Source organism: Anabas testudineus, chromosome 8 (assembly GCF_900324465.2).
Source record: "Anabas testudineus chromosome 8, fAnaTes1.2, whole genome shotgun sequence".
In the NCBI taxonomy this organism is placed as follows: domain Eukaryota; kingdom Metazoa; phylum Chordata; class Actinopteri; order Anabantiformes; family Anabantidae; genus Anabas; species Anabas testudineus.
Genome location: NC_046617.1, coordinates 20,834,558 through 20,861,486, shown reverse-complemented (window position 1 = coordinate 20,861,486; position 26,929 = coordinate 20,834,558). Strand labels below are relative to the sequence as shown.

At 42.3% G+C, this 26,929-nt stretch overlaps 2 protein-coding genes across 3 annotated transcripts; both read right to left on the bottom strand.

Moving 5' to 3' along the window:
* Positions 1 to 2,933: 2,933 nt before the first annotated feature.
* Positions 2,934 to 9,341, bottom strand: LOC113154924 (phenylalanine--tRNA ligase alpha subunit-like). The gene is given in 16 exon segments (XM_026349372.1): positions 2,934 to 3,078; positions 3,080 to 3,125; positions 3,466 to 3,580; positions 3,763 to 3,840; positions 3,953 to 4,072; positions 4,075 to 4,120; positions 4,668 to 4,767; positions 5,052 to 5,136; positions 5,230 to 5,345; positions 5,425 to 5,553; positions 6,456 to 6,548; positions 8,072 to 8,190; positions 8,282 to 8,379; positions 8,470 to 8,611; positions 9,157 to 9,189; positions 9,191 to 9,341. Coding segments are annotated over 16 exon segments (1,494 nt in total). The 5' UTR covers positions 9,305 to 9,341; the 3' UTR covers positions 2,934 to 3,018.
* A 1,985-nt stretch (positions 9,342 to 11,326) lies between these two features.
* On the bottom strand, positions 11,327 to 25,786 carry LOC113154304 (interleukin enhancer-binding factor 3 homolog). 2 transcript variants are annotated; one of them, XM_026348415.1, is made up of 18 exons: positions 25,706 to 25,786; positions 24,030 to 24,126; positions 22,882 to 23,105; positions 22,614 to 22,788; positions 21,273 to 21,420; positions 19,125 to 19,216; positions 17,919 to 18,014; positions 17,570 to 17,681; positions 17,187 to 17,284; positions 16,665 to 16,776; positions 16,429 to 16,542; positions 15,550 to 15,755; positions 15,233 to 15,403; positions 14,870 to 15,151; positions 14,548 to 14,680; positions 14,415 to 14,462; positions 12,163 to 12,582; positions 11,327 to 11,600 (listed from the first exon to the last, which is right to left on the bottom strand). In XM_026348415.1, exons 2-18 carry the CDS (start codon positions 24,030 to 24,032, stop codon positions 11,461 to 11,463), a joined length of 2,574 nt encoding a protein of 857 aa, XP_026204200.1. In that variant the 5' UTR covers positions 24,033 to 24,126; positions 25,706 to 25,786; the 3' UTR covers positions 11,327 to 11,460. The 2 variants fall into 2 exon arrangements, with proteins under 2 accessions (XP_026204200.1, XP_026204210.1); XM_026348425.1 differs by lacking the exons at positions 11,327 to 11,600; positions 12,163 to 12,582 and adding an exon at positions 12,590 to 13,529.
* Positions 25,787 to 26,929: the final 1,143 nt, after the last annotated feature.

The following is a 26,929-nucleotide window of genomic DNA, read 5'->3' as shown; positions in this document are numbered from 1 at the left end:
GATCAAGAGTCGACTTCTCGGTAAGTTGAAGTAATTAAAGGCTGAACGGTGGAGGGAGGGTGGAGGGACGGGTGGAGACATTTGATGAAGGCTGCAGCTCTGACGCGGTTCGTTTCTCCTCTTCGGTCCCTCTGGGTCTCGGACTCGTTCGCCTCTTGTGGACCCGCTGTTCGGAGGATGGACCCGGTCTGAGGGAGCAGGACCCGACTCATCATGAACTTCACCGGCTTCAACTCCCAGTGAAGCTCCGGACTCTCTCGGCGACCCTCTGTACAAGCAGTACCGGCCCCCGGTGAGGGAGCTGATCCCGCTGCCGAAGGGGGTCATCTACCTGCTCATGGCCGCTCTGGTGGTCGTGGGAGTCGCTTATGCGATAGTCGGACACCTGATCAAGGACCTGGCCATCGACATCGCAGGTGGGTCATTAAATCTCCACTGTAGAGACGTTACAGTACTCAGGTACTGGATCGTACTCAATTACATCTTAGATTACTTTTACTTTACTTCTACAGTATAAACCAGCTGGTCTTTGTTCGACCCCCCCTGACTGGTCCTGGTCCTCTGGACAGTAGGTGGTCCAGTTCTACCTGTGAAAACATCTTTACTTCAGTTTCCACTTTACTTTATTTCCACGACTTTAACTTGGAACAGAGAAGTTTTTAATTGTTGTATTTGTACTTTTGTTAAATGAGGATCTGGATCAGAACCAGGAACCGGTTCTTCAACACTTCATTACTTTTAAACTGCTGACTGATCCATTTCTCTTTTGTTTGTCTAACTACTTCATTATAACGGGTTCTGGGAAACCATCTTTGGACCCAATATCTCATGACACCGTCTGTGCTGAGACCTGAGACTAAGGCAGAACCAGGCCCGGTGTGAGTCTGGGTCAGAGTTGGGCCTAGACTCTTATTTCATGGTCCTAATTTTGAAGTTTGATAAAACATGTCCCTGCCTTCAGTCCTGTGACCTCTTGTCCTGCTCATTAGCTTTTAACTGTCCAACCCGTGTCTCCCTGGTTCAGACTGCTTGCTGGGTCCACCCGATGATGAGGACGTCGAGAAAAACAACGACCCCTACCACATGACCTCGGGCCACCCTCCCTCAGTGCATCCGTTTTCCCACAACGCCTTCCACGTGTGGGACCAGGACGACATCATGATCCCCCTGTCCCACAGTGAAAGCCCCCAGACCAGCCCCCTGCTGCTGGCTGCCATCCCCTACATCCCGTCTTTCTTCCCTCTCGCACACAGCCCCACCAGTCACAGCTCTCTGGCTTTCCCTGGGAGCCCAGGACCAGGGACCAGGGACCCCAGCATCCTGAGGGACTTGTGATGACACGTGCTGGACACATTAATATGACCACACACACACACACACACAACACACGCCAAGCTGTGTTTCCTGTCCTACACTTTACACCCGTCTCAAAGCAAACACCACGAGAAGGACAAACCAAGGACAGAGACGCTCATGGACGTGTCTGGTCCACTGTTCTGTCCCTCAGTCACCACACTGACTTGGTTCCTGGTATGAAGAGCTCTGTTTACTACGTCTCTGAGTTTCTCTAAAACAGGTCGAGGAGATCAGACTCCTGCAGAGGTCACGACTGTCAACAAAGCTGCTTCCCGCCTGGAGAGCGACCAGCTGGTCGTCTCCGAGGTATTTCAAGACACTGAGGGATCAGCTTAAGTGGAAGTCTTACGGGCTCCCAGCAACTCTACAGGTGCTGAACACAAGTTAATCCTGCAGCTTTTACCACAGGTGGATTCCTCCGTCCCGTACGCACAGACTCTCACTGCAGATTACAGGACAAACACATTCAGGTAAAACCGAATGAGTCCTGCTACAATCAGGTTTAGTTCAAACTGTTTCAGGGAGGCTGGATGGAGAAGTGAGTCCTCCAGCAGCACCTGGGACGTCTGCTTCACCTCTCCCACCCTCACTCTGGGAGGACGACGGAGGATGAGACGAGTTCTACATATTTCCAGCTCATGATGCATCTGTTGACAAGTCTGCGAAACAGCTTTTACATGTTAACGTGTGTCCAGGTCTAACAATGAGCGACGTGGTCTCATTCGCAGAAACATGACTGGGATCAGTCTACACGAGGTCTAAGAACCTTCTAATCCCACATTCTAGGAATGACAAACATAGTTAAACCACATCCAAATGCTCCTGTGGCCTTTTTTCCATCAGACATCAACCCTCCCCACAAAATGCACCGTGTGTATCTGTGAGCTTAGAATCTGGTGCAGGAAATAAAACCCGGGCACTAAAACTAAACGTGTACTCTATTACTGTGTTTTACTTTCACTCTGAGGAACCAACACGTTTTTCTCGTGTTCAATGACTAAATGTCCCGAAAGCAGCTGCTAGAAACGTTTTATCACTTCGTCTTCTCACTGGTGTCACTACTGCAGTAATCACAGAGTGATGTACTTAAGTTCTGTACGTAGTATTAGTATTTAATTTTCAGCTCTAGTTACTGTTCAGATGCATATTACAGACATAATATTACAATATTATCTTAAGTTACAGAATTAGAATTCTGCAAAAGGAGTACTTTTACTTTTACTAGTGGATATTATAAAATACATGTGTACTTTACTACAAACACTATCAGTTTGGTGACGAGTTTAAATGATTCTTCTTTCTTGTTGATGCACAGAAACCGACCGTCTCATAAAAAAACTCATTTTGTTTTTTTGATGTTTACACATCCCAGAATCTTTTTATTTTTATTTCCAAAGTCGCTCGTCAACAAGTCAACAAGATGTAGAGAAGACACATGTCCAGTTTGTAACAAAGTCAGACTCGCTCGTGTTGCAGGAGTAAAGTTTGCTCCTGTGTGTTAAGCCCTTTGAATCTTAGAGATTAAAACCTGTAACAGACGCCTTCACACCAACTGTTTAACTGGCCAAGCTGGATTCTAACACCTGGCAGGTGTGAGAGGCCGACACATGATGTTAGGGGGTAAAGACGAATCAGGTCCGTCGAAATATAAATAACAACAACTCAGGAGTCCAGTCGACATATGGGGCTGTCGTAGACCATCTGCAGGTTCACCTTGTGTCCCCACCAGCTCTCTGATGTTGTTGATGCCGTATTTGATCATGGTGGGTCTGAGGAGCAGAGGAGAGGCTCAGTGAGCAACAGCACACAACACACACTCAGTGTAAACCTGTCCAAGTGTGTGAAATGTGGGTCAGGTGTGAGCTCACAGCTCCACTGATGACGTCTACAGACACAATCTCTCACTTTTAATCCTTATACGGAAAATCTAGTGTCGTTCCCACAGACGTCCACAAAAGGCTTCTAATCTAAAACCTGCCGTGACTCAACAACCAGGAAAATCAAATCAGCTGTAATCTGTTCAGCAGCAGGGACACAAGCCCAGTGTGTGTGTGTGTGTGTGTGTGTGTGTGTGTGTGTGTGTGTGTGTGTGTGTGTGTGTGTGTACACCTTTCCAGAGACAGCCCCCAGGCAATGACGGACACACCCTCAGGAACACCCATGGGCAGCAGCATCTCTGGTCTGAACACCCCCGAGTTCCCCAATTCCATCCACTTCTTTAGTCCTGTAGAGACAGAGGACACCGTGATGCTGTGATGAAGTGTGACACTTAGATTTATGTCCTGTCAGGTGGTGGAATCTCAACCAAACCAGAGTAACACAGGTAACCAGAGTAACACAGGTAACCAGAGTAACACAGGTAACCAGAGTAACACAGGTAACCAGAGTAACACAGGTAACAGGTACCTTCGTGGTAGCTGAACACCTCCATGCTGGGCTCTGTGTACGGGTTGTAGGCAGGCTTAAAGCGCAGTTTGGTGAATCCTGGAAAAGAAGAGGAGGTTATGTGGCTTGAAGAGAAAAACAACCAAAGGCTGCACAGACATCACAGAGAGGGTTCCTTCTGTTAACCTTTAGCCCTGATAGAGATCCTGACCTAGTTTGGTGAAGAACTGATGCAGGACGCCAATGAGGTCTCCCAGCGTCAGGCCGTAGTCGGCCACCACCCCCTCTATCTGGTGGAACTCAGCCAGGTGAGTGGCGTCCAGCGTCTCGTCCTGAACACCCGGTCGATGGAGAAGTACTTGACGGGGGTGAACTTCTCCTGGATGGTTCAACAAGTCAGAGACGGATCAAATACACAGTGGTAATGAGAACCTGACGACTGAGAAGTGGGCCTCTGCTTCCTTTCACCCGTTAGTTCAGGATTTGTAGGATTTCCTGTTAGATTTTACTGTTTGCTTTTTAAGCTCCTGTGTGTGTAAGTGATCACTAATGGTTCCTACATCAAGTCATCACCCAAAGGAATCAGGTTTTGAGTTTGAGCCCGTCAGCTGTCGAGGGTCGTCTGTCAAAGCTCCTCTTAAAACTCTTTTGTTTACTCTATATCTTCCTGTGTTGTGTAATGTGAGACATGAATGTAGTAACTACGTACAGTACACGCTCTGAGGATTAACAGTATGTGTACAGACACATCTGAGCTGTCACTCTTCTAGGAAAGCTTTCCTCAACAGTTTGGAATCCGATGTGGGGATTTGCTCCCTTTAGTCAAGAGAGCATTAGTGAGGTCGAGTATGATCACAGTCGGTGCAGCAGCACAAAAAACAACACTAGCGCTAAAGTCACGCTGCTGCAACATTTGAACAACTCACCTGCTGCGCGAGTTTGTACAACATGCGCGCACTGACTGCTGTCGTGTGAGTTCGGAGAATGTTCTTCTGAGCTTCTTCTATCTTCCAGTCGTATTTGTACCTGAAAACAGCAGGACATTAGACACCAAGTCAGGAGGTTTCCTGAAGACGAAGCTTTGTTCACATTCAGACCTTACGTTTTTTTTTCTGAACTAATAAAATGAACTGATCTCAGCCGCCGTAAGAGAGGTTTTTAGTTTCCTACATGTTTACTGTGGACTGGTGACAGAGATAAATTAAGAAAGGTTTCTTTCCAGCGCCACTGAATCAAACTAGCTCCTGTGATATGAAAGAAATCAGAACTAAGTCGTGTTGTTATTTGTTGACTGAACATCGACATCTCACCCTTGTGAACCGTAGCCGCCCTCTGAGTGGACCTTCTTCACTCGCTGCAGGTAGTCCTGAGGGAAGTCGTGGGCCAACGCCGGGTCTGAGAGCACACGTTTGGGAATAAACAGCAATCAGTGATGAGGTGAACTGGACTGGAGAGTGAAACATGTGGCACGTGGAACCTCGGCCTCACCAGACAGGAAGAAGGTGTCGTGCTGGTCTCTGGCCGGGTGCTGCTGGGGCTGGAACAGGGAGTCGAAGTTCCAGAAGGAGCTTTCTATGAAGTTGTTGGTCGGCATCTCAGTGAAGCTACAGAGAGACTCAGAGTTAATGCTTCGTGTCTGTGTGTCAACGTGTTGATTTCACTGTGACATTTACTGCTCCTCACCCCATCTCCAGGAAGATCTGCCTGAACTGTGTTCGCTCCTTCATCAGCGGGTGCAGGTGGCCGCAGTCGGGGGCTACACCCATGGCCTCGAAGTTGTAGGGTTTAAATTTCTTCTCTTTCCAGCTGCCACTGAAATTCATTTAGTAAAAAAAATGATTGACAGGTTTTCCTGAAGACAACAACCACATTCAAACAATGCAGGCTGCAGTTTTCTATTTGCTACAGTAATGAAGAGTCTGAGGTGTCATCAAGTCTGTGAAACCTGACGAGGATGTTTGAAGGAAGAAGACATGACGCTGCTCAACACAGCGACTGAACTGAAATTTAATTCAGTGAAGATACTGAACAAGTGGTTTGATGTGGCCGTGACACTGGTTGAGTACAGAGCTGCAGAGACAGTAGTGAGAGACACAGACGAGGAGGAAACTAAACTGAAATACTGCTCTAAAAGAAAATCTCATTTGAAAAAAATAGAGTCGGGTAACGATCTGACATCATTCAGTCATCAAATCAACGGCTCCACAGTCAGAACAACATCAGCCTGAATCGGCTAAATCCTCTTTATGAAAGCTGACATCACTGCTCTTGACTTTTACTCTGCTGTCTTTCAAATCCTCGTCGTCAGCTGCATTGTCCTTTTTTTAAATATCATTAAAGCAAATTTTAAAGTCTGCTGTACATTTAACTTAAATAAAGATAAAAACTATTTCACAGATAACGATCAGTCTCCACAGAAGCTGCTCTAAACTCATCATTTCCTTTCCTTAAATGTTATTTTGGTCACTATCAGTTTGTCCTGCCCTGCCTTTAGGACAAAGTCCTCGTCTTTGGACGTGTCCCCTTTTATGGGCAGAGGTTTCTATATGTCCTGTGTCTGAGACCCTGCACGCTGTCACTGACCGACAGATGAGGACAGACGGGACATGCTTTCCACTGGTGTACATCGTGCATTAAGATGCTCTGGTAGGTGAAAGAAGTACCTCACTTCTTCATAAAGTGCTTTTATATGAAATTTAAGAAAGCAGACTCACGTGGCGATCATCTCAGGTGTCAGTTCTGTCTCCTGTTTGGTGAGGGTGGTGCTGAAGGAGCTGCCCCTGGTGATCCAGTAGGACTTGATCGTTCTGAGGATGGAGAGACATTCACACAAGAACAGAACTGACTTTTACGAGACAAAGCATCACAACAATTAACCTGGATTCATCCCTGGACGGTCTCTGAAACCAGAACCTTCAACTTATTAGTCTGTGTCAAAGTGAAAACTCAACAAGAGCAGCTCTGTGAATCCACCACATCCGTCAGCGTAGTAGTAGAAGTGTGGGGTTTTCAAAACACTCTGGTTGTGTATTTTAGAACAGTGCCTCTTGTCTCGAGCTGCATGTAAAGTAAAGTGTGTGTGTGTGTCTCGTGTAAATGGTCCCAACAGAACACTGAACCAGTATCAGCTTTAAATCAGGACTAAACCTTCTACTGCCACCTACTGACTGACAAATGCACCGTCTCAGATGGTGAAGTCTAACAGATCATTATTGGCTGTGCAACAAGTTTTACCTGGATACTTTCTCCTTATTGATAATAATACGTAGATGCTCCACAGATTGGAAATATTAAACATAAATTAAGCACAGCTGGTGGACTCAGACACACAGTGTATCTTCAGTCTAAAGTGTTGTTTGAAACCATTTCTCAGCAGCTGGAATTGGCACCATGTCTTCTGCGATGGGATTCCTGACAGTGTTTGTTCTTTTTGTTGAGAGTGATTCTGCTAAAGTTTCTGTTTTTGTTTGGTTTTCATCTTGTTCATGTTCCGTGTGGTGGTTCGTTCTCTTCGTCATTTTAAAGCCAACCAGCTTCGTGTGAGTGATAACGAGCCACGTCAAGAGATTTAATGCAACAACGGAGCACACTGTGTGGTTGTGTCTGTTTTTTGTCTCATGGATCCGTTTATTCTTTCCTTTTAAACTATGTCTGTTCTCTCAGTGAGATTTATTCTTTAGTGTTCATCATGTAAAGTGTTGGATTTTATATACATGTTTTTGAATGAAGATAAGTAATAGATCATTTTGTTTTGCTGAGTTTAGACACGTTTGTAATGTGATGTAAGAAGATTTGTTCATGTTTAAGTTTAATCATTGAAACTTACTCACGATACCAGAGGTTTGAAAGAGACTTCTGAGGTTTTAGAGTTTCAAACATCTCAGAATAAATAACTCTTGTGTTTATAACAATAAAACACAACTCGTCCTGTAAATACTCAACAATACTACGTCAGATATGTAGTTTGCAGCGTTTTGATGGGACACATGAGTCTGCTGCTGATGTGGAGACAGAAAACTAGCTGCAGACCTGACACCGCTGACAGGTGGTTTCCTGTCATGATGTTGGTGAAGCACTGGACACTGCTGCGTGACCTTGTTCTACTACCTCTGTGTTGAGAACCATCATGCAGCTGTTTACTGTTTACTGCGTCAGCTGTTCTCCATTACTGCTCTGTCACTATTTTCCAGACTCCTGAGCTCCAGAACTCCACAATGTGTGTTGTTTCTATGAAACCAGCATAACTGCATAACAAACTGCCCATTTTGATATTTACTGTGTTGGTGTGACCCACTTTGGGAACCACTGGTCTGAAGATGTGCGAACTTACACTTCTGACAGCAGTTTCCTCTTCTTCAGCTCATTCTTTTCTTTCTCCTCCAGATGACCGCCGTTACCTTTCTGCACCAGAAGCAGCTTCTCTCTGACCTGGTCCTCGACGTTTTCCACCTGGGAACCAGACACAGGAAACATTGAACTCAGAACAGGAGCCACTGACCACAGAAGCTACAACAGCAGGTGTGTATAAGGAATCACGTACAGTCCTGAATATTCGCGGTCCGCCCTCGTGTGTCTTGTCCACTCTGATCCACTTGTTGGACATGGCCTTGCTGAAGCCGATCTTCCCAAAGACAATTTCTACATGGGGACAAATGCAGAGCATCATCATCATCCTCTGTTACACCTGAACCCCCATTAGGCTGAATGTTCCCCCGGCCCCCGGAGCACTTACCATGAGCTCGCTCTGAGCCAGACCCTCCAGCGGGACGGAGCTGAAGACCCGGGCCTCTTGGCTGCCCTGCTCGGCGATCTCAGATCCCTCCTCCGTCAGCTCCCAGTGTTTAGAGGAGCGCAGCTCGGCTGAGATCACCTGGAGGGCGGGAACAGACAACACGAGCGATCAGCCAGGTGACATGTGGAAACACAGCTCATGTTTGAGGAAGTTCATTACTGTTAGTGAAGCTTTGAACCCTGGTAAAGGTCACGTCAGGTCACCGACTACATGAAGAGGAAACAACCCGCAGACTTCTGGGGTTTTAGAGAGGACTTCACGACCATGTGAGAGTGGATTAAACATCTTAAAAGAACCATTAGACAAACTGATCATCCACTGGGGGCCCGGCTCTACGAACTGTACATCTGTGAAGTACAGTGGTTTCAATCTACACTTGTCTAATTTAGATCATGATCATTTAGGTTCAACTAAGAAAAACACAGGAAGCTCCTTTCTAAGTCCATCTTTTATTTCCCCTGAACTACCGGGTCATTCGGTGCACTGTGCTGGTACCGAGCCGCCATGTGGGTCCGAACAGTTCCGAACTTTAATTCATTTAAACTCATTTCATCTGTAGAAACTCTTTAATCTTCGTCCTTTGTTTGCATCAGTCAAACTCAACAACAGCCGAATGAACTCACATCTCCGACGGCCTGAAGACTCTTCACGGCCCCCGACGACGACCTGGTGGTCCACCCCGAGGCTGTTCGCCACTTCCAGGCTGTCCACGCCGTCGTCCGCCTTCTCGATCCCCTGGAGGAGCTTCTCCACCACACCGGTGTCCGCCATGTTGGAGCGACTGCGCAGCCGGGAAGAGACCGGATGTGACGCAGCGCTGCTCGAAGGCCGAATGTACTCGAGTAGAGTGACGTAAAAAAGATAAAGTGATTACCGTAAATACTGTATAAAATGTTTCCCACCCATAGTCAGTAGAAGTACACAGTAAAACTATTAATGTAGTATAGTACTGTAGTAATACAGTGTAGAAGTACACAGTAAAACTATTAATGTAGTATAGTACTGTAGTAATACAGTGTAGAAGTACACAGTAAAAACTATTAATGTAGTATAGTACTGTAGTAATACAGTGTAGAAGTACACAGTAAAACTATTAATGTAGTATAGTACTGTAGTAATACAGTGTAGAAGTACTTAAGTAAAAGTAAAAAAGCACCTTGATGCTGACTATTATCTTATTGGATTACAGTTATTGATACATCGATTATTTATTATTATAATTTATTTTTTTATTATAATATATCTATTTTATGTTTAAACTGCAGAGTAGCCCATGAATATTCTCCAGGGATCAAAAAAGCAGATCTCAACAAATAAAGTTAGAATTGAATTGTTGATGATATTTTGTAACTACAGCTGTCAGATATATGTAGAGGAAATAACATAAAATGGAATATACACGAGTAAAGTACAACTACCTCAAGCACTGTACTACAGTGCTTGAGTGAATGTACTCAGTTACTTTCACAGCTAGTATTCTTGTTCCATATTTTGTTAATGTCAGTCTTTTATTGAACTTCACTAAAACTTCATAAAAACTATTTTAATCCTTGTTAAATTAAAAAGTACAATTTTAAAAAAATTCTATGGTTGATTTCATTGTAATCTGGAAATTATTTACAAAAGTAGTTTTTCTAATAGCTAGATTCCAATATTTAGTTTTATATATATGATAATAGTATATATAGTATTATATCTACACTAATTAAAACCTTTTACAACAGATTACAGTATAACATTTTAATTATCAGATGGTCTATATGACACCTCACTTCCATCACAAAGATACAGGGTCCTACTATACCTGATTTTTTTTCTTATTTAGCCGCCTTAGAAATAAAATATGTGTCATGTCTTTTAGTTTTACCAGTTGTACACTGCATTTTAAGTTTTCTCTTATGATCTATAGACGTGAGGGCTCAGTCACACGCCGAGTTCGTCCTCCACAAACACATTTGGTCTGTTTTGAGTGTCTTCTGCAGCTTTTTAAAAATTGTTTAACTTTCTAATAACTAATACTATTAAAACTAAAGAACTGTTAACAGCTGCTTCAAAACAGAACAGAAACCTTCACATTTGTTTTTAACCACATTTTCTAATTTGCTCATGTCTAATTAATTTATTTTATTTTATTATTTTGCTCTGTTTGTACAGTTTTTTTTTTATTCTCTTCCATTACACAAAGGCATTCTTTATGTTGACATACTTTAAAGAATCTTAAATGATGAGCATCGGGGGCTACCAATTCCTGAAACTCAAAACTAATTAAGACTCTACTCAAAATAAAAGTAATTTATTCATACAAACACGCTTTGTTAAACAACGACAGGAACAAAACCTGTGGATTTAATGTCAGGATGACTGTTTTTTCCAGTAATCTCCAAAACCATTTATTAAAATAACTACATCACATTGAGTAAATTACAAAATAAGCCAAAATTACAAGCGATAAAGAAATGAACAAGCTATTCTGGGTATTGAATTGTTACAAAAAATACATAAAAAATTGTAGTTTCAAACTACAAGATTTTACCAGTTTCACATGTAAAAGAAAAACTGCAGTCGCCACAGAACTTATTATAAGAAACTAAACTAAGTCAGAGCTATTGGGTGAGTACTTTGTAGCATCAGCCTTCATATTCAGTGATGGGGATGAGGACTGGTAGCACAGATTAAAAAAATAACTTAAAAACACAAGACCAAGCACTGACCAGACCACTGAAACGACTCACTTTGTGCCCACATGTGCTACGTAGAAACCCAAAAGCACATAAGAAGCGAACATAGAAAGGCAGAGAGCACAGGCAAGCTGTCAATCACTTTCTTTGGAGAAGGCTTGAGACACTGATACAGGATGCTTGGTGCCCATGATTCTCACACACACACACACACACACACACACACACACACACACACAGTGATACAGTCTATCTGTACTGGTAGCTCATGCTGCCGTCTCCTCTGCCGTAGCCCGCTGGACTGTGGTACTGAGAGTGGTTGTTGCCAAAGCCCTGGGTGCTGCCTCCTCCACCTCCTTGTGAGTTGTAATTGGACTGGCTGTTGAAACCTGCAGGTGAAGTATGTGTTGATTAGTGTTAGTGCAGGAGTGTGTCCCACACCTGACTACAAGCAAACCAAGGAGAAAACAAAAAAACAAAACTGCCTGTTCGCTGCAACGACCTGCTCTGAACTGTGGATTGTGTTATTGTTTCACTAAGCAGTGTTGCTTCTTTGTGACATCCTGCATGAGTATGCAACCTCTCAACCAAACTGTCCTGAGTCCTGACCCTCTTTTCCATATATGATCGAACTGAGAGGAGGTTTGCCCTTTTAATGTATCTGGTGTCTGTATGCAGAGATTGGTTGTGAGGGAAGATGCTCCACTAACAAAACAAAAAGAGCACCAGAAAACTCCACAGAGTGAGATGTCTTCACTCTAGCAGATTCAGTTATTCTTTCATTAATATTTTAATGTTTTAAACTTCATGTTTTTGACCTAGGACCTCCAGGATTTGGATCAATAAGCTACTGTGTCAGGTCAAGTAGGAGACAGCTGTTATTTAATTGTCATGTACTGTAGGTAAATATCTGGACTGGATCTGAGTGAGAGGATAAAAATCCTAACTCACCTTCATAGCTGTAGTCTTGGCTCCCTCCAGAACCCCCTGTCACCTGACTCGGGTAGGCAGTGCTGTACGAGTATCCACCAGCGCCGCCCTGGTTCTGGTTGAAACTCTTCTTTCCCTGCCCATAACCTTGGCCATACTGGTTATAGGAGCCCTGTCCTGAGGGGCTGCTGGACTGGTACCCCCCAGCAGATCCACTGTTAGCGCCCAGGGGACCTGGAAAGGGCGACTTCGCTCCCTTGTGCATGGGGGGTTTCTTTTTGGGGGTCTTGGCGCCAGGAGTGGCAGTGTAGGTGCCGTCATTCTGGTAGTATGAGCCATAGGAGCCCTCTGCTGATCCAGGTACAGAGCTGGCAGGAGGGCCACCTGACGGGCTGCCTGATGCCCCTGCTCCTCCGTTTGTACCACCGTTGTTGTAGTAATCTGGAAGTATCAGCACGCATCAGTCTTAAAACAGGCGCACCGTGATTCAGTATTACAGCTACTACTGCTTTTCTATTGTTCATCCACTCAGACTGAATTAATGCAGACTCTGCAGTAACAGTAATGAATGGTGACATTTATTAAAAAAAAAACATAACATATAAAAACATTAAAGCAAGTTTTCCCTTCCCGAACAGAAATCAGATTTTTTATTTCAGCCATTCTGTTTGCAAACCTCTCCCCCCTCAGTTTATCAAAGCCTGTTGCCGTTCAGATTTGAGGATACTGTAAGACCGTCATGCGTTTCAGTAATCCATGACTCAACAGCGTGGCCGGCACGACACACAAACAGCAGATTTCAAATCAACAAGGCGGCCGCTTCTCAAAAGCAAATCAAAAATCTAAATGAGCTCAGATTGGAAGGGACAGAAAGGCATTAGAACGAGATAAAAACAATTCACGTTAAGATCTTCTCATCAAAGTAAACAGTGTGGAGACAGAGAGGCTGTTGTGGTGTCGACAATAATCCAAGAGGCTGTTTGCTGTCCAGCTCTTGCAGGCTTTCACTTCATCACAATCCAGTAACAGAGCCTTTGTCTGCGGTCAGACACATGGAGTCAGTCTACAATAAATCAGCCCTGCAGTGTGGGGAGGCCCAGGTTCACAGTAAGCTGAGAGAACAGAAGGTGACTTGTAGCTACATGCATGCAGTGGTCGATCATCTCCCCGAGGTGTCGTGATAGAGGGCTGACGAGATAGGGCCGAGGGGTCGATGTCACTTTATTCCCAGGGTTGTGGACTTGATGGTGGAGGTTGATGCCGCTGGAACACTACAGAGTATTTTGTCCGTTTTTATCCTCTCTACAGGACTGTTTTTGATTTTCTAACACTGGGGAAGATCTATGTCGCAAACTCGTGGTAGCCATAGCAGTCTGAGACAAAGTCACCTAAAGAGTGAGACAGGGCAGAGAAAGGAAAAAATATCAAAATTAGATTTATTTGGGTTTTTTCTGCCATAAAAGAGGCAGTTCAGTAACTCATTAGGTCAGATTGTTTTTAAACTGAGTTGTTGGGTTTTTTTTTTTTTTTTTAGATTTCTCTGCTCCTGTCACTCTCAGGTAGGTCAGTCCTCAGAACAGGCTGCCAGAAGGAAGCAAAGGGGTTCTCATAAGAGGGGAGGGGTTGTCAAAAACAGATTCAATCCTGTGGCTTAAAGCAGAGAAATGTAAAATCACTGAACTGGGAACATCCCAACATGTGTTAGTGTTGTGTGATGTATCATGTCTGCTGTAAGCTGGAGTCAAACAGATACACCACCTGTACAGTGGTTCAGAAAATATTCAGACCCTTCATGTTCTGCAGGGACAGAGAGGCTGGTCAGAGTTGAAGGAAGGATGAAAATCCTTCAGGAAACCCAGCTCCAGAGACCTGAGACTGGGTTCACAGTTCACACGAAGACAACACTGGAGTGACCTGAGGACAAGTCAATAAGGGCGTAAGTGCTACTGACGGACAGTTGTTCTGTCAGAACAACAGTTTAGTGGCGTCGCTCTGTCAGCAGACAAAGGAACAAACTGCTTTCCCCAGTCTCACTGACAGCAGAACATACTGGTACAGCAGGAAGAAATCTATATTTTTCTATTGTCCGATATGTTTCTCCAAGGAATAAAAATCAGATCTACAGCATAAACTGAAGGGAGCGACCTGAATACTTTCTGAAGTCACTGTATGCTTGTATCCACCACACGGTAAGTTTAACATCAGTCCAGACAAAAAGTAAATAAAGGACATGACCATCAAACCTGGATAGGAAAGGTAAAATAAATACTCACTGTATCCGGAGTTAGCACTGTTCCCGTAACCGTACGTACCAAAACCACCTGGGAGGAAGACACAAATTCACTATACTGATCTAACGTTCTCCCACCATAAACAACATGTACTGCAGTAACAGTGTGTTTCTACCTCCTTGTCCGTAGCCGCCTCCATTGTTGAAGCCCCTGCCTCTGCCACGACCTCGTCCTCCTCGCCCTCTGCCTCTGGGTGTAGCTGCGTCTCCACCTCCAGAGGCTCCCATCATTCCAAAGCCTGGAGCGTGCTAAAGAAGATGAATAATTAATTATCACATAATTAATTAATTTACTGAACCAAATTAGTTGACTACTGATGTTTCAGTAGCTCTGTATCAGTTTAAAATTATTTTTCCTTCAGTTTGTAGACAACTATTTATAAATATCTAAATACCCTGACATTCATGTCTAGTACTTTGTTCTGCTGTACTGCTTACCATTGGTGGTCCCTTTTTCTTTTTGGCAGCATCAGCCACAGAGCCCTCAGGGAAGAGTCGCTCCAAAGCAGCCAGCGCAGCGTAAGCCTTGGCCACCTTCTTATTGGACCCTGTTCCCTGGAATTTCTGCCCGTCAATCTCCACCTCCATGACAAAGCGTTTGTCGTGGCTGCCGCCAGTTTCTGAGATGAGCTCGTACTTAAGGCCGCGGCGCTTCTCGTTCAGCTCCATCACGGGGTTCTTGCCGTGTTTAGTCAGGATTGGTCCCTGCTGGCGAGCCGTCTGACAGGAAACACAGAGAATTAGTTAAATATGATAACGGAGGAAAATCAGCATTGGTAGAAACACAGAGTAGCTTCATACCTCTACAGCATCAGTGGTGTCTGTATTTGCTGCTCCTGTGCCAGCAGTGGTGCTTTCAATCTGCGCTACTACTGGCTTCACGTCTTCCACAGCTACTGGAGCTTCCTCTGATTTTGCTGACTCAGCCGTCTTCAGTTCCACTCCTGTGGGGAGACCCATGTCCTGCAGGACCTATAATTGTCCACAGAAGAACGATTTAAATATGTAAAAAATACAAATAAGATTCTAAAAATTGTTACGTTTCAACCATTTCTCATAATTTCTCCACAAAAACTCCCTTTGCCTTTTAATATCCATCCTCTGGATGATGTGCTCACCTTCACAGCAACGTGCAGCTTGGCTGTGCGTTTGGATGGACCAGAAGCCTCAAAAGTCTTGCCATCTACTTCTACTGCCATTGTGAAGACTGGAACGTGAACAGGGCCGGTCTGGGATATCAGTTTGTACTGGAGACCAGGCTTCAGCTGATTGAGCCTCATCAGAGCGTTCATAGCCTGGGGCGGCTCAGCCTTCTCTTCTGGAGCTGATTAAAAGCACAGAATGAGGATATTACCACATCATGTCCCACATCAACAGTATGATATACAGGCAGAATAGGACTGTTCATTTAAAAAAACTTCTACATATACTAACATCAAATTGCTCTGTTTGTCCAATCAACTCTCCACAGCGGAAGATATTTAATTTACAACCAACAATACACAATCGAAGAAGAGACGACGTCAATGAGTCGATGATGTTTCTGGTTTATAGGATTCCTACTGTTCTTGCTCATCTCAGATATTCAGTGGTTCTATCAAAATCAACTGACTGTGCACCAATTTACCATACCTCACATCGTATTCCTACTTTATATGTTTGTAGGCCAGTAATATCCCAAGTCTACTTCCCTTATCAATTTGCATTTATAGCCTTGCTTTTTGTTCTATTTAAGGATTAATACAGTATCCATCTATTCCATTTAATAGGTGCATAGTACCTAAAACCTGTTCTGCCGAGGTCCTTGGGAGCACACAGAAAATCTAAACAGTTACTAAATTACTTACTTTACTGTAGTCACAATAAATAAATGTTAAAAAGGGATGAGCAGTAGTTTATTGGCTTGATAAATAAAGATCATGTGGTGATAGCAACTTGAGATCTGGTGGTGAATAGCTGACAGAGTGAGCTTTTAGCCAACAAAAAAAAGCTCTTACATTTCTTCTGCAGCTTTTTCTTCTTCTTATTGGGACTCTTGTCATCAGTTCCCTCCTCTTCCTCAATGGGCCTTTTCATTGGCGGAGCATTTGCCGTACTGGGTGGGATTTGCACTACATCGCAGATGCATAGACAAAGTTAAGTCATATCAATATACTCCTGTGATGTATTGTACTCTATCGAATCCATAAATGTTAAAAACAAAAAGACCAACTACAGTGAAAGTACTGTTTACCTGTGTAATCAATAGGAGTCTCACTACGAGGTTTCTTGGGCATCTTTGAGGGAAGGGGATCCATTCCAAGCACTTTGTGAAGCTGTCCAAAAGCTGACAGCCTTAAGGCATGCTGAAATAAATACACAGTAAGAATTACACATTTACTGAAATATTAGTATGTGTCTATGTGTATGTGTACGTGAAATATAGTGTGTCTCACACACAATTTCGTAAGGCAGTCAGTGTGAGGACACTCATTGACATAATGCATTCCCATACTGTCTCGTAGGTCATGCTAATCTAGTCGGTTTCTCTGTGTTTTCAATTTATCGTGTACTGTCTCACCTTAACCCTAAGACCTAGTCTTAACCCCACAATTGATCTTTAAACACCCTTCTCATTGTGAGGTCCAGCTAAAATGTCCACACTTTGTAAAAATGTCCTCAGTCCAATGGTTAAAAATTCATGCTGATCTTCACAATGACAGCCATACAAACACACACCCCCACACACACCCCCACACACACTTATCTTACTCACTTGTGCACTTGCTGTAATGTCTTCTCTCTGCTGTTGGTCTAAGTGGCCGATCGCATCTGTGGGCTCCTTCTCACATGGATCAGAGATTCCAGCTCCATCTACAACAGACAACGTGAGTTCAACCTTTAGAATGTACACTCTCAGTTATCAATGTATTAGAACAACAAGCTATAACTACATCAAATCCGTGACAACAGTCGTGAGATAAATGCTCCTTCAGGAAGGTGATAATGTTCAGAGTCGATTCAACTGTATGATCATTTAGGAGGATTTATTACATACTATTGGAGCTGACTTAGTTTTAGCTTGTACCTAATAAAGTGTCAACTGAGTGTAGTAACACAATAAAAAGACAATTTGGACCAGAGGCTTCACATTCATACCTGCCATGAGGATTCCTGAAGCCAGACACTCTAAAACTCTCCGCAGTGCTTCTCCTGCCCCCATGGGCCGGTTCCCTGTGCCAATGGCTTTCTCACAGATCAGCTCCAGTGGCTGCACAGCGCGAGAGATAAAGATTATTATTATAAGGCTTGATCACTAACACAGCAAGATTTAAGGTCACTGCGCTAGACAGCATCTCAGCAGCTTAACACATGTGATGGTGGTCTTTGCAGAAGAAACTATATATGCTGGTGACACAGTCTTTACTGTTATGTGCATCTAATTTGGATTTACATTTTAATTTTAAATAGTTCTCAGAATTCATGATTAAGAGAGGATTTCACTCACCCAGCCACGGAGCGGGGCCCACGTTGGGACGCGGGCACACAGGTCCCTCAGGATCCGGATGACGATGACACAGGAGCGCAGCCCGTTGGCTCTGGCCTGAGGAAACAATCAGGGGGTGGGGAGGGGAAGGAATGGGCATGAGGGAACAAGTAGTTTTAGTTCAAGAAGAAAATCTGGTCCAGCCTAAAACAAGATAAACGGCAGACTAAATGAAAGTAAACAAAAGAAGCCACACACTGGAACAGTTTTAGCTTTGTCATTTAGTCCAGAGATATTAGATGAAAGAATAATGTTCACTTTGTTGGAAGACTCTACTTTTAAATCATCCACATTCATGGCTGTGAGTCAGTAGCCAACATGACTGATGGTGTCAGACATAACACATTTGTTTGTGGGGAGAAAAATCATGCATGTGCCTAAAGGAAGAAAGGAGTGATCAAAGCCACCTCTAAATTCATACCAGCTTCAACGTGACGACTAAGTGAACGGTTTTAAAAAGGATGCGCTTAGGTGCTGCCGATGAAAAATTTATTTAAAAATACGACTCAAGGTGCAATATTCCTGTTGATTTTGTGGCGAAAAGAAAAACAGAAACCAGCCAGAGAGCAGGAGCAGCTGAGGCCACACATTCTACAAAAACAAGCTTCACAGATGGGTTGTCGTGGAGTGGAAGCCGAAGATGACACAGGCCGTGATACTATGACGAGTTGTCATTGACAAGGGTCACTACAAAGAACAGTTTCTCTGTAAAGCTACAGAATGGGGTAGCAATGTTACTAGCTACTTGCATAAATGTGAAAACAACAACTCACTCACACCAACACTGACATTATAGAAATATTGCACCTGGATACTCTGTGGATTAGTCTCAGATTTTGGCTGATTTGAGTTAAATAGTTGTGAGGGAGGTAATGAACGCAGAACTAAAAAAGCAGCAATGAACAACTTTAAAAAACAAAAAACAAAATGGCACTGCAGTAGAACCTGTTAAGTGAGCAAAGCAACTCTACAAAAGTTTAATGACAAAGGTTTCCTAAGAAACAAACATCCAGATCATCAAGTATTACTACAGGAAGAACACTTCAAAAGAGTAAATAAAGAAAAATAACACATGAAACATCCAAATAAAAGACAAAAGAACATACAGCATAAAACCAAACTGAAAACTACTTCTGTTTTAGAGACAAATAAAGACAAGATTCAAACCTGGAACCACTTAGCGTGGCGGAGAGACGCCAAGGCAGTTAGGCATTTCTGCCTGTCCAGAACATCCGGGGGATCGTTGACTGAAAGCGTTTCTATTGGCAGGTGGAATAAGAAGACAAGGTACAGTTTGACCAAGGGGAGTTCTGTCAGCCGGCCAGGGGGAACACAGGCAGCCTTCCCAAACCACAGGCAGGAGGGGGAAGGGGAGGGGGACCCCTCCACTGGAGAACCACCAAACGCTCTCAACCTCCCAGTTAACATGGTTTTGTACGGCCCGACCCACAATGATTAAACTCAAAACCCACCAGAGCGACACTGTTGTGAAGTGGGTTATAACTGACATAAAAATTAGTCTTAATTAAGAATAACTGGTATCAAATGGGAGGTTTCTCCTTTGCTGCTTCAACTCAAATTAATTCTTCAGTGCTAGAGACGGGCAGATGATACGAAGCTGGAGCTCATTATACTCCTGTGACTTTTATGTTTCATCATGTTGTGTCAGAGCTTGTGTGAAATGAAGAAAACCACCTGAAAAATGGTGTCTAAAGTATAAAAAGGTCCTGGCAGATCATACACTCTGCTCAGGAGCACGCTTGCTTGACTTCTGAAAATTTACTGAGTTTATATTATATTATTATCAGAGTCATATTTTAAATGTTGTGGTTTATGCAGCACAATATTAAAATGTGCTGCCACATAGCAGTAGTGGAAATAAATACTGTACTGTACACCTGTACACAGCAGTGAAAGACTTAATATTAGTTGCATGATATGTGGCACAGCTTAATTTACAATTACTTATTACTTAAAGCACTGAAGGTCCTGATTCTGAACTAAAGATCAGTCTTGATTTATTGACACGATATGAACATTTCAACGGGGAGATTCTGAAACTGAAGAGTGATCAGCAGATGATTTTACTTTGTAATTTTTTTACTGTCACATCATGCACAACCGCTTTAAAAGTGTACATGGAGCTTAATGATAACGCACACAGCAAAACTGAGGTGGTGTCGTGGCCCCGCCCCAGCCTTGACGACCTGGGTCCAGCAGATCATGGTGTATCTGAATCTTTTCACGACACAAGCAGACACAGAAACATCACCTTAAAGCTTCATATGGTTTCATCCACCCATCACTAACCAGTAATTTTTAAAAAGCCTGCGTATATTTTCCGGTGTTAACAGGAAGTAGAGCCCCTCCCCTTCGCCCCTATACTGGGTACACTGCACTTTGCCCCTTCCGAGACAGAGAGCGGCCAGTTGGTCAAAGGTCCAGCGTCCCTAAAAATTGACAAACTAGAAGGCTTGACAGAGAGAATCAGAATTGGAACCACAGGCAGAAGTTATCAGATGCACAAAAAGTGGGTATCAAAACAAGTCCACACTGCAGCAAAACTGATGGCTTAAAAAAAATGATTAAGACCCAAACTGGGCACCACTGTCGGCACGAGGCTACAGATAAGGTCAAGGTTGAACACCTGCTCACTACTGTAGAGAGCTCTCAAGCAGAAATCAGCTTCTTTGTTCCTGTATATCTATATTATTCTATAGTTTGTCCGTTTCTACAGAGCTGGGGCCAATCCCAGTTTTGAGAGTGGCTTACTATAAATGCAGAATCCAAGTGTCCCTTATCGTTATCTGTAACCCCGAGCCTTCCCTGCTAAAGAACCTCAGAGACAGTCAACACCCACTGCTGGGTCTAACAACCAAGGACAGGTTCACCACATGTTTTGCTACTCATTTTTGCTGCAATGCAAACCGTTCATCATCAATGATAAAACACATGCAAACAAAGTGGTCTCTCTCTTTATTTGGTTAAATTCTCAGTAAGCCTTCATTTCGTTGGTGACCTTGAATATTAAGGGGGAAGAGAAAGCCATGTCTTCAGCAGTCAGTAAACTACCTGCCCTATACTGTATATTGGGCCATCAAAAATGTACAATTACATTACATGGAACTACGAGAGTGGCTAGAGAGCTATAAACATAGCACAGTTTCATTATGTGATGGTGCATTCTCGTCCCCTAGCTCCATTGAAGGCCCAATAAACAATATCTGTCTAGTCTGGATTCCTGCCTGGCCTCCCTGCTGGAGGAGTGGCGCCTCTAAAAACCAAAAACACTGAGGCCTGGGTGTAGGAGCTTACCTCCAGCAGCAGCCCTCTCTATCTCTTCACGCACGACAGGAGATGTCAGGTGAATTGTGAGGGTGAGAGGGGGCTCCTTGGTGTTCTTGATGATAATACTGGCCTCACGGATGTGCTGAGTCACCACATATTTGTCTTCTGTGATTGTCTATGAAATAGAGATGTGTTTGTCAAGAAGTTTGCTGATTTGATTTAGGTGTTACATGTTGGCATGTCACAGACAGGAATGTGAAAAACACCCTTTGTAAATTTCCCAGAAACAATACTGACGTATTTATTTTCACTTAACAACACACAAAATAATAGATTATATTTCTATACAAAATACGTTAAATCTGTGTCTGTCCAGACTCACATTCATACATAGTTTAATCAAATTCCCTCTGGGCCTTTTTTAGATACAGCATTAACATATTGTGACACATCACTGTGTCGGTGTGACCTATGACCATCTCATCTAATCAGCTCATCCTTGAGTTCAAGAGGAAACTTCTGCCAAATTTGAAGACATTCCCTCCCTTCCCTCATAGTCATTAAAAAACACACAAGCTGTAATCGGCTCATTCTCTTTCACAGTCTGGCTTTGCAACTTTAACAATACAGGATACATATCCTAAATGTATATATGCTAGTACGTTACTTTTTCTACTGTACAACTAACAGCCATTTTCAATATAATAATACTAAACATTGATTTATAAAGCACTAAAGACAATGTGAAGCTAATTTCATTCCAGTGAGACTTGACTAGTTTACTGACTAGAAATTCTCAAGGTACCAAATAGTTCCCTCTCTTCTTGTTACATAGCTTAAGTGACCATTTCTCAGGCCGCACAGTGAAGTGTGCTGGGGTAGTACCTTTTTTTCTTTTTTTTGAAAATAGATAACTTCAGCATATTTACAAGTTGTTTTATAATTAATATTAATTGTTTTATCTTATTTGATGCAAGAAGAGAGAGAAAAAAAAACAAAACAACCACCACCATCTGACAGAATTACACATGAGTAATCAGCTTCCCTGCTCTCCAAACATTTGGAGAGTGTTGGGCATCCGCACTGAAAAACCACATATTGTTCAACCACTAATAATATGATCCCTGTAAGGCTGGTATTAAGTCTGATATAATTCTGTACACAGTTCCAGCAGATGTCTGTCTCATGCCAACACATGCAGTCAGGGATCAGTCACATTACTGAACTTAACAGAACATCACTGCTGTATGTGCAGAGAGATGAAAATGTCAAAGACATAATTGAGATAAATGGAGCTTTAAAACTCAATACCAGTCAGGCTCTAATGAAGATGTTCAGCACACTGAACTAGCTGAGCAATGTTTTTACCTTGAGCTGTGTAACAAGGTTTTCAGACACTTTCTTCAGCAGACTGATCGTCGGCTTTTCCTTACAGAGGAGGACCAGCTCGAGATCCAAGTCCCCCTTCAGTAGCAGGCCCTTCGCAACCAGGCCCACCCTCATTACTCCACGCAGAGAGCGGGTTGCCTGATCTTTGTGCTCACTTTTCAAAGACACAACAAATTGGAGAGGTGGTAAGAGAGAAGGCATTCAACTTTTTTTCATTGATTAATTTCCAGTCATGACATTTAATCACCTTTCTTTTTCAGCATCTGTGCCGTCTGATTCAGACTTGGAAGTTCCTTTCTCCTGCTTATCCAGCCAATCAGAGACGGCCTTCAGGGCCCGCTCTGTGTGAGAGACCATGTTCTGTACACTTTCCAGTTCCTCCTGGGTCGGGTAGATGGCTGAGTGTTTGGCCATGACGTGGCGGTCATCATTCATAAAGACACGCATGGAGCGGTGGCGCATTGGGGGAGGCTAGTGAAAAAAAACAATGTGTGAGAGGTTACTAATATAATGTTTAATACTAAGTACTGCAAGTTGAACATATGTGGTGTGTATGGAGTTCATGTGAGTAGGCGTGTGTTGCTGTGCCTTGTAACTGGTCTTGAGAGTTTTGTGGGAATGAGAGCTGATAATGTGTGATATTGTCTAAGACAGGAAAATCCAAATTAAGGAGAAACATCTGGGAAATTCCTGCTGTGAAGAGGTAACAAAGACTCTATTACACCAACATAAATCCTACATAATAATATCACAGTCTTCAGGGCAAAACAGAGCCTGACATCTAAATTTGACACCCCGCTGTGCTAAGAGAATGAAACAACAAATCATCTTTTTATATAACAGAGACCTGTCTCACAGCGCAGGATTATAGAGCCACCTGGATACCTGGACAGAACAAAACCAAGAGCAGCTCTTTCAGTTTCAATCCATGCTGCAGATTTGAAAATATTCCAAGCTATCTTCAACATCTAACTTCATTAATCCTGCTTTGTGAGACAGGCTCACGGTCAAACAAGGAAAAGCTTTTATAAACACTGAATGGTTTAATGAACTGACAGACCTACTTTCTCTCTGCTCACTTCTATTTGATTAATTAAAGGTCTGAACAGCAAGGCCCTGTGTCTAGGCCAAGCTTCTAACACCAGTGATTACACGAGGCGGCTCTATGTACAGGCAGCCAAAGTCAATTTAGAGCAGTGATGTGGAGGCTGCAGCATGTGCTCCTAAAGCCCCGGGCAGACTGGAATGACAAAACACTGGCACCAGTTCTGTCACTTCAATTAGATGTGACACATTAATTTGTCCCGTGAATAGTAATATTTCACAAAACAAAACAAAAAACAGGGAGTGTGTTTGTTTCCTGCGTGCACTGTTGTCAGACATGAATGAAATTACCATTGTTGCTTTGGAGACTGTGGTGACTCCTGTTTCCAGTGAATGGTGGTGTTAAAAGGGTCCTCTTGGCAGCGGATAACACTGTTGCAGACCGTCTCTAAAACAGGGGAAAAGAGCAGAAATCAGTTATCCCTACATACAAATCTGCACAACTGAAAAATTAGCGACTCAAACACACAACATCCATTTCATTTCTGTACATTTGTTTAATGAGTGGTTAAAGAAGCTGAACGATGCCCTGAAACAGGGAACATCAGCTATCTCTTAATGGATACAAATAGTTCTGACATTTCTGTTACACACTGATTGCACTGTGGGCTAATTTGCTTTCTTCATCTGTAAAAAAAAAAAGATAAAATAAGAAGAACATCATGCCTTTAACACTAAACAAAGTAAATCTCCTAATGCTCAAAAGACTGTTCTATCTCAGCATTTACATAATGGTGCAGCAGCAGGAGCAGGTTTTTGGCAAAGCAGCACATGCCTTAGAGACAAAACACAGCCCTGATTTCACAGGCAGACATGTAATAAACCAAACTTAAACCAAGAGACTAATTCATCTGTGCACAACAGACATTCAGATTTCTACTAGGCTGCTATATTTAACTGCGTCAAAGAAACAAGTTAATGCACTAGGTGCAGAAAATCTGAGTATATTATACTTAGCTAAATATTAGGTATATTGTGTCTGTCATACGGTTATACTATTATTACCATTATCATATATACTGTAGTTTTCCACCTAACTTATTTTGATAAGTTAGCATTTAACCACTTTGTGTTAGTTTAGAAAAAACATTTTCTCTCAACTCCAATCACATATAACAAAGTCATAATGTGACTAATGAGATGCAATAAATGTCTTTACAGCACAAACTGCAGCCTCCACAATGACCACACAGTAGCATCAACCCCTCTGATGTCTGATGTGTGAGTATTATCGTCTCTAAGGAGGGGGGTTATTTCAGCTGTGTATAATACTGAGTGTTGTGTCCATGAGCAGTGAAAACAAACCAAAGAGCATCAACATCACACCTGTTGTAACGGGTCAGTCAACAGCTTGAACCGAGACACCGAGGCAGACTCACCTGTAGTAACCAGCAGTTCACCTGTTAAACCTCCAACTTCAGATTCAGGAGGAGAAGTGAGCTATAAAGGGGTACCCTGAAGGTTTAAGGACCCGGACCCGGACCACAGCTCCATCAGGGGATTTAAAACAGACGCCATTTTAATTCAGAGCAGATCCCGACTGGCGACGGCAGCGAGCTAAAAACCACAGAAAACGGTTTCACCTCCGTTCAAAGCTGCGCGGAGCCGACAGGCTCAGCAGACCGCTAACCAGCACAGACTCCTCGTTAATGTCCCCCACAGGGCTCAACGTGAAGGCAGCCGTCCAACACAACGGACTGTTTAGAAGTAAACACCGGCTTGTTGCCTGTCGGACACCAAAATGGTCGAGGACACAACCCGAGACCCCACTTCATGCTCAGCCACTGCTAGCTCCTAGCACGTTAGCTTAGCCGAACAAAGCCAAATGGGTCTGTTCCCCAAAAGTGTGTATGTAAAAACACGAGAAGATACTAACAAGCTTCGCCAGTTCTCTTGACATCCAGTAGTGACCTAATACCCAAACTCATCCGCGTTAAAGGCTGAAATTCTGCACTTTCCGTACTCACCGTGGTGTGGTTACTGCTAATGGACGCTGCTGCCCGCTAGCCCCGGTTCCAGCTCAGGAGCACCAACGGAAACGCCCACGATCTGAAAGTCTTGACGCTCATTGGACAGAAGTTCCATGTGACTGGAAATGTCGCCAATAGAAAGGCAGAGTGCGCCAAACTAACCTAAGCGATGGGCGTGGCTAATGGTGCTTGGATTAATGAAGTTTTAACATCACAGGTGTTTATTATTATTATTATTATTATTATTATTATTATTATTATTATTATTATTATTTTATCATTATTATTATTATTATTATATTATTATTATTATTATTATTATTATTATTATTATTATTATTATTATTATTATTATTATTATTATATTATTATTATTATTATTATTTATTATTATTATTATATATTATTATTATTATTATTATTATTATTAATTTTATTATTATTATTATTATATTATTATTATTATTATTATTATTATTTATTATTGTTATTATTATCATTATTACATTATCATTATTATTATTATCATTATTATTATTATTATTATTATTATTATTATTTATTATTATTATTATTATTATTATTATTATTATTATATTGTTCGTTATTATTATTATTAGTATGTTATTATTATATTTTTATTATTATTATTATCTTATTATTATTATTATTTTTTATTATTATTATTTTTTTATATATTTTATTATCATCATCATCATTTATTATTATTATTATTATTATTGTTATTATTATTATTGTTTTCAGTCTCTGACATAAGAAAGGATTACATGTGCATCTGTATGATCTCTGTTTTTGTCTGTGACTTTTTGCCATATTGTTATTTACAAAACGCTGAAATACACAAAAAAATCTGATTTTGTGAACACAGGCTTCATAAAATGATCATTATTATCCAAATAATATAAATTAAATAAATCATATCTAATTTTATATTATGAGTAAAAGATAAAACAAGACTTTTTTTAAATCACTCAACAATGAATTTATAGTGTAACCAATGTGAGTTTCACCTACATAAAATTGATTTATCAATAAATGAATATAGGATAAAATATTTCTACACTGTGGTGAGGATATCTTTACTTATTTTAGCTCTGTGTAAGTATGCTGTGTAACCTGCCATGTCTTACTCAAACAGAATATAGCACAATATTGGAAACATATCTCATCGTGACCCTAATTATAAACCAGAAGGAGACG

Bases quoted from the DNA above. Each gene is read 5' to 3' on its own strand.
- LOC113154304 (XM_026348415.1), bottom strand. The intron at 17,682-17,918 runs GTGAGTGAAATC...CGCGCTGTGCAG, and splicing joins GGGCCCCGCTCCGTGGCTGG to CCACTGGAGCTGATCTGTGA. The intron at 15,756-16,428 runs GTAAGAGCTTTT...GCTTTTAATCAG, and splicing joins GAAAAAGCTGCAGAAGAAAT to CTCCAGAAGAGAAGGCTGAG.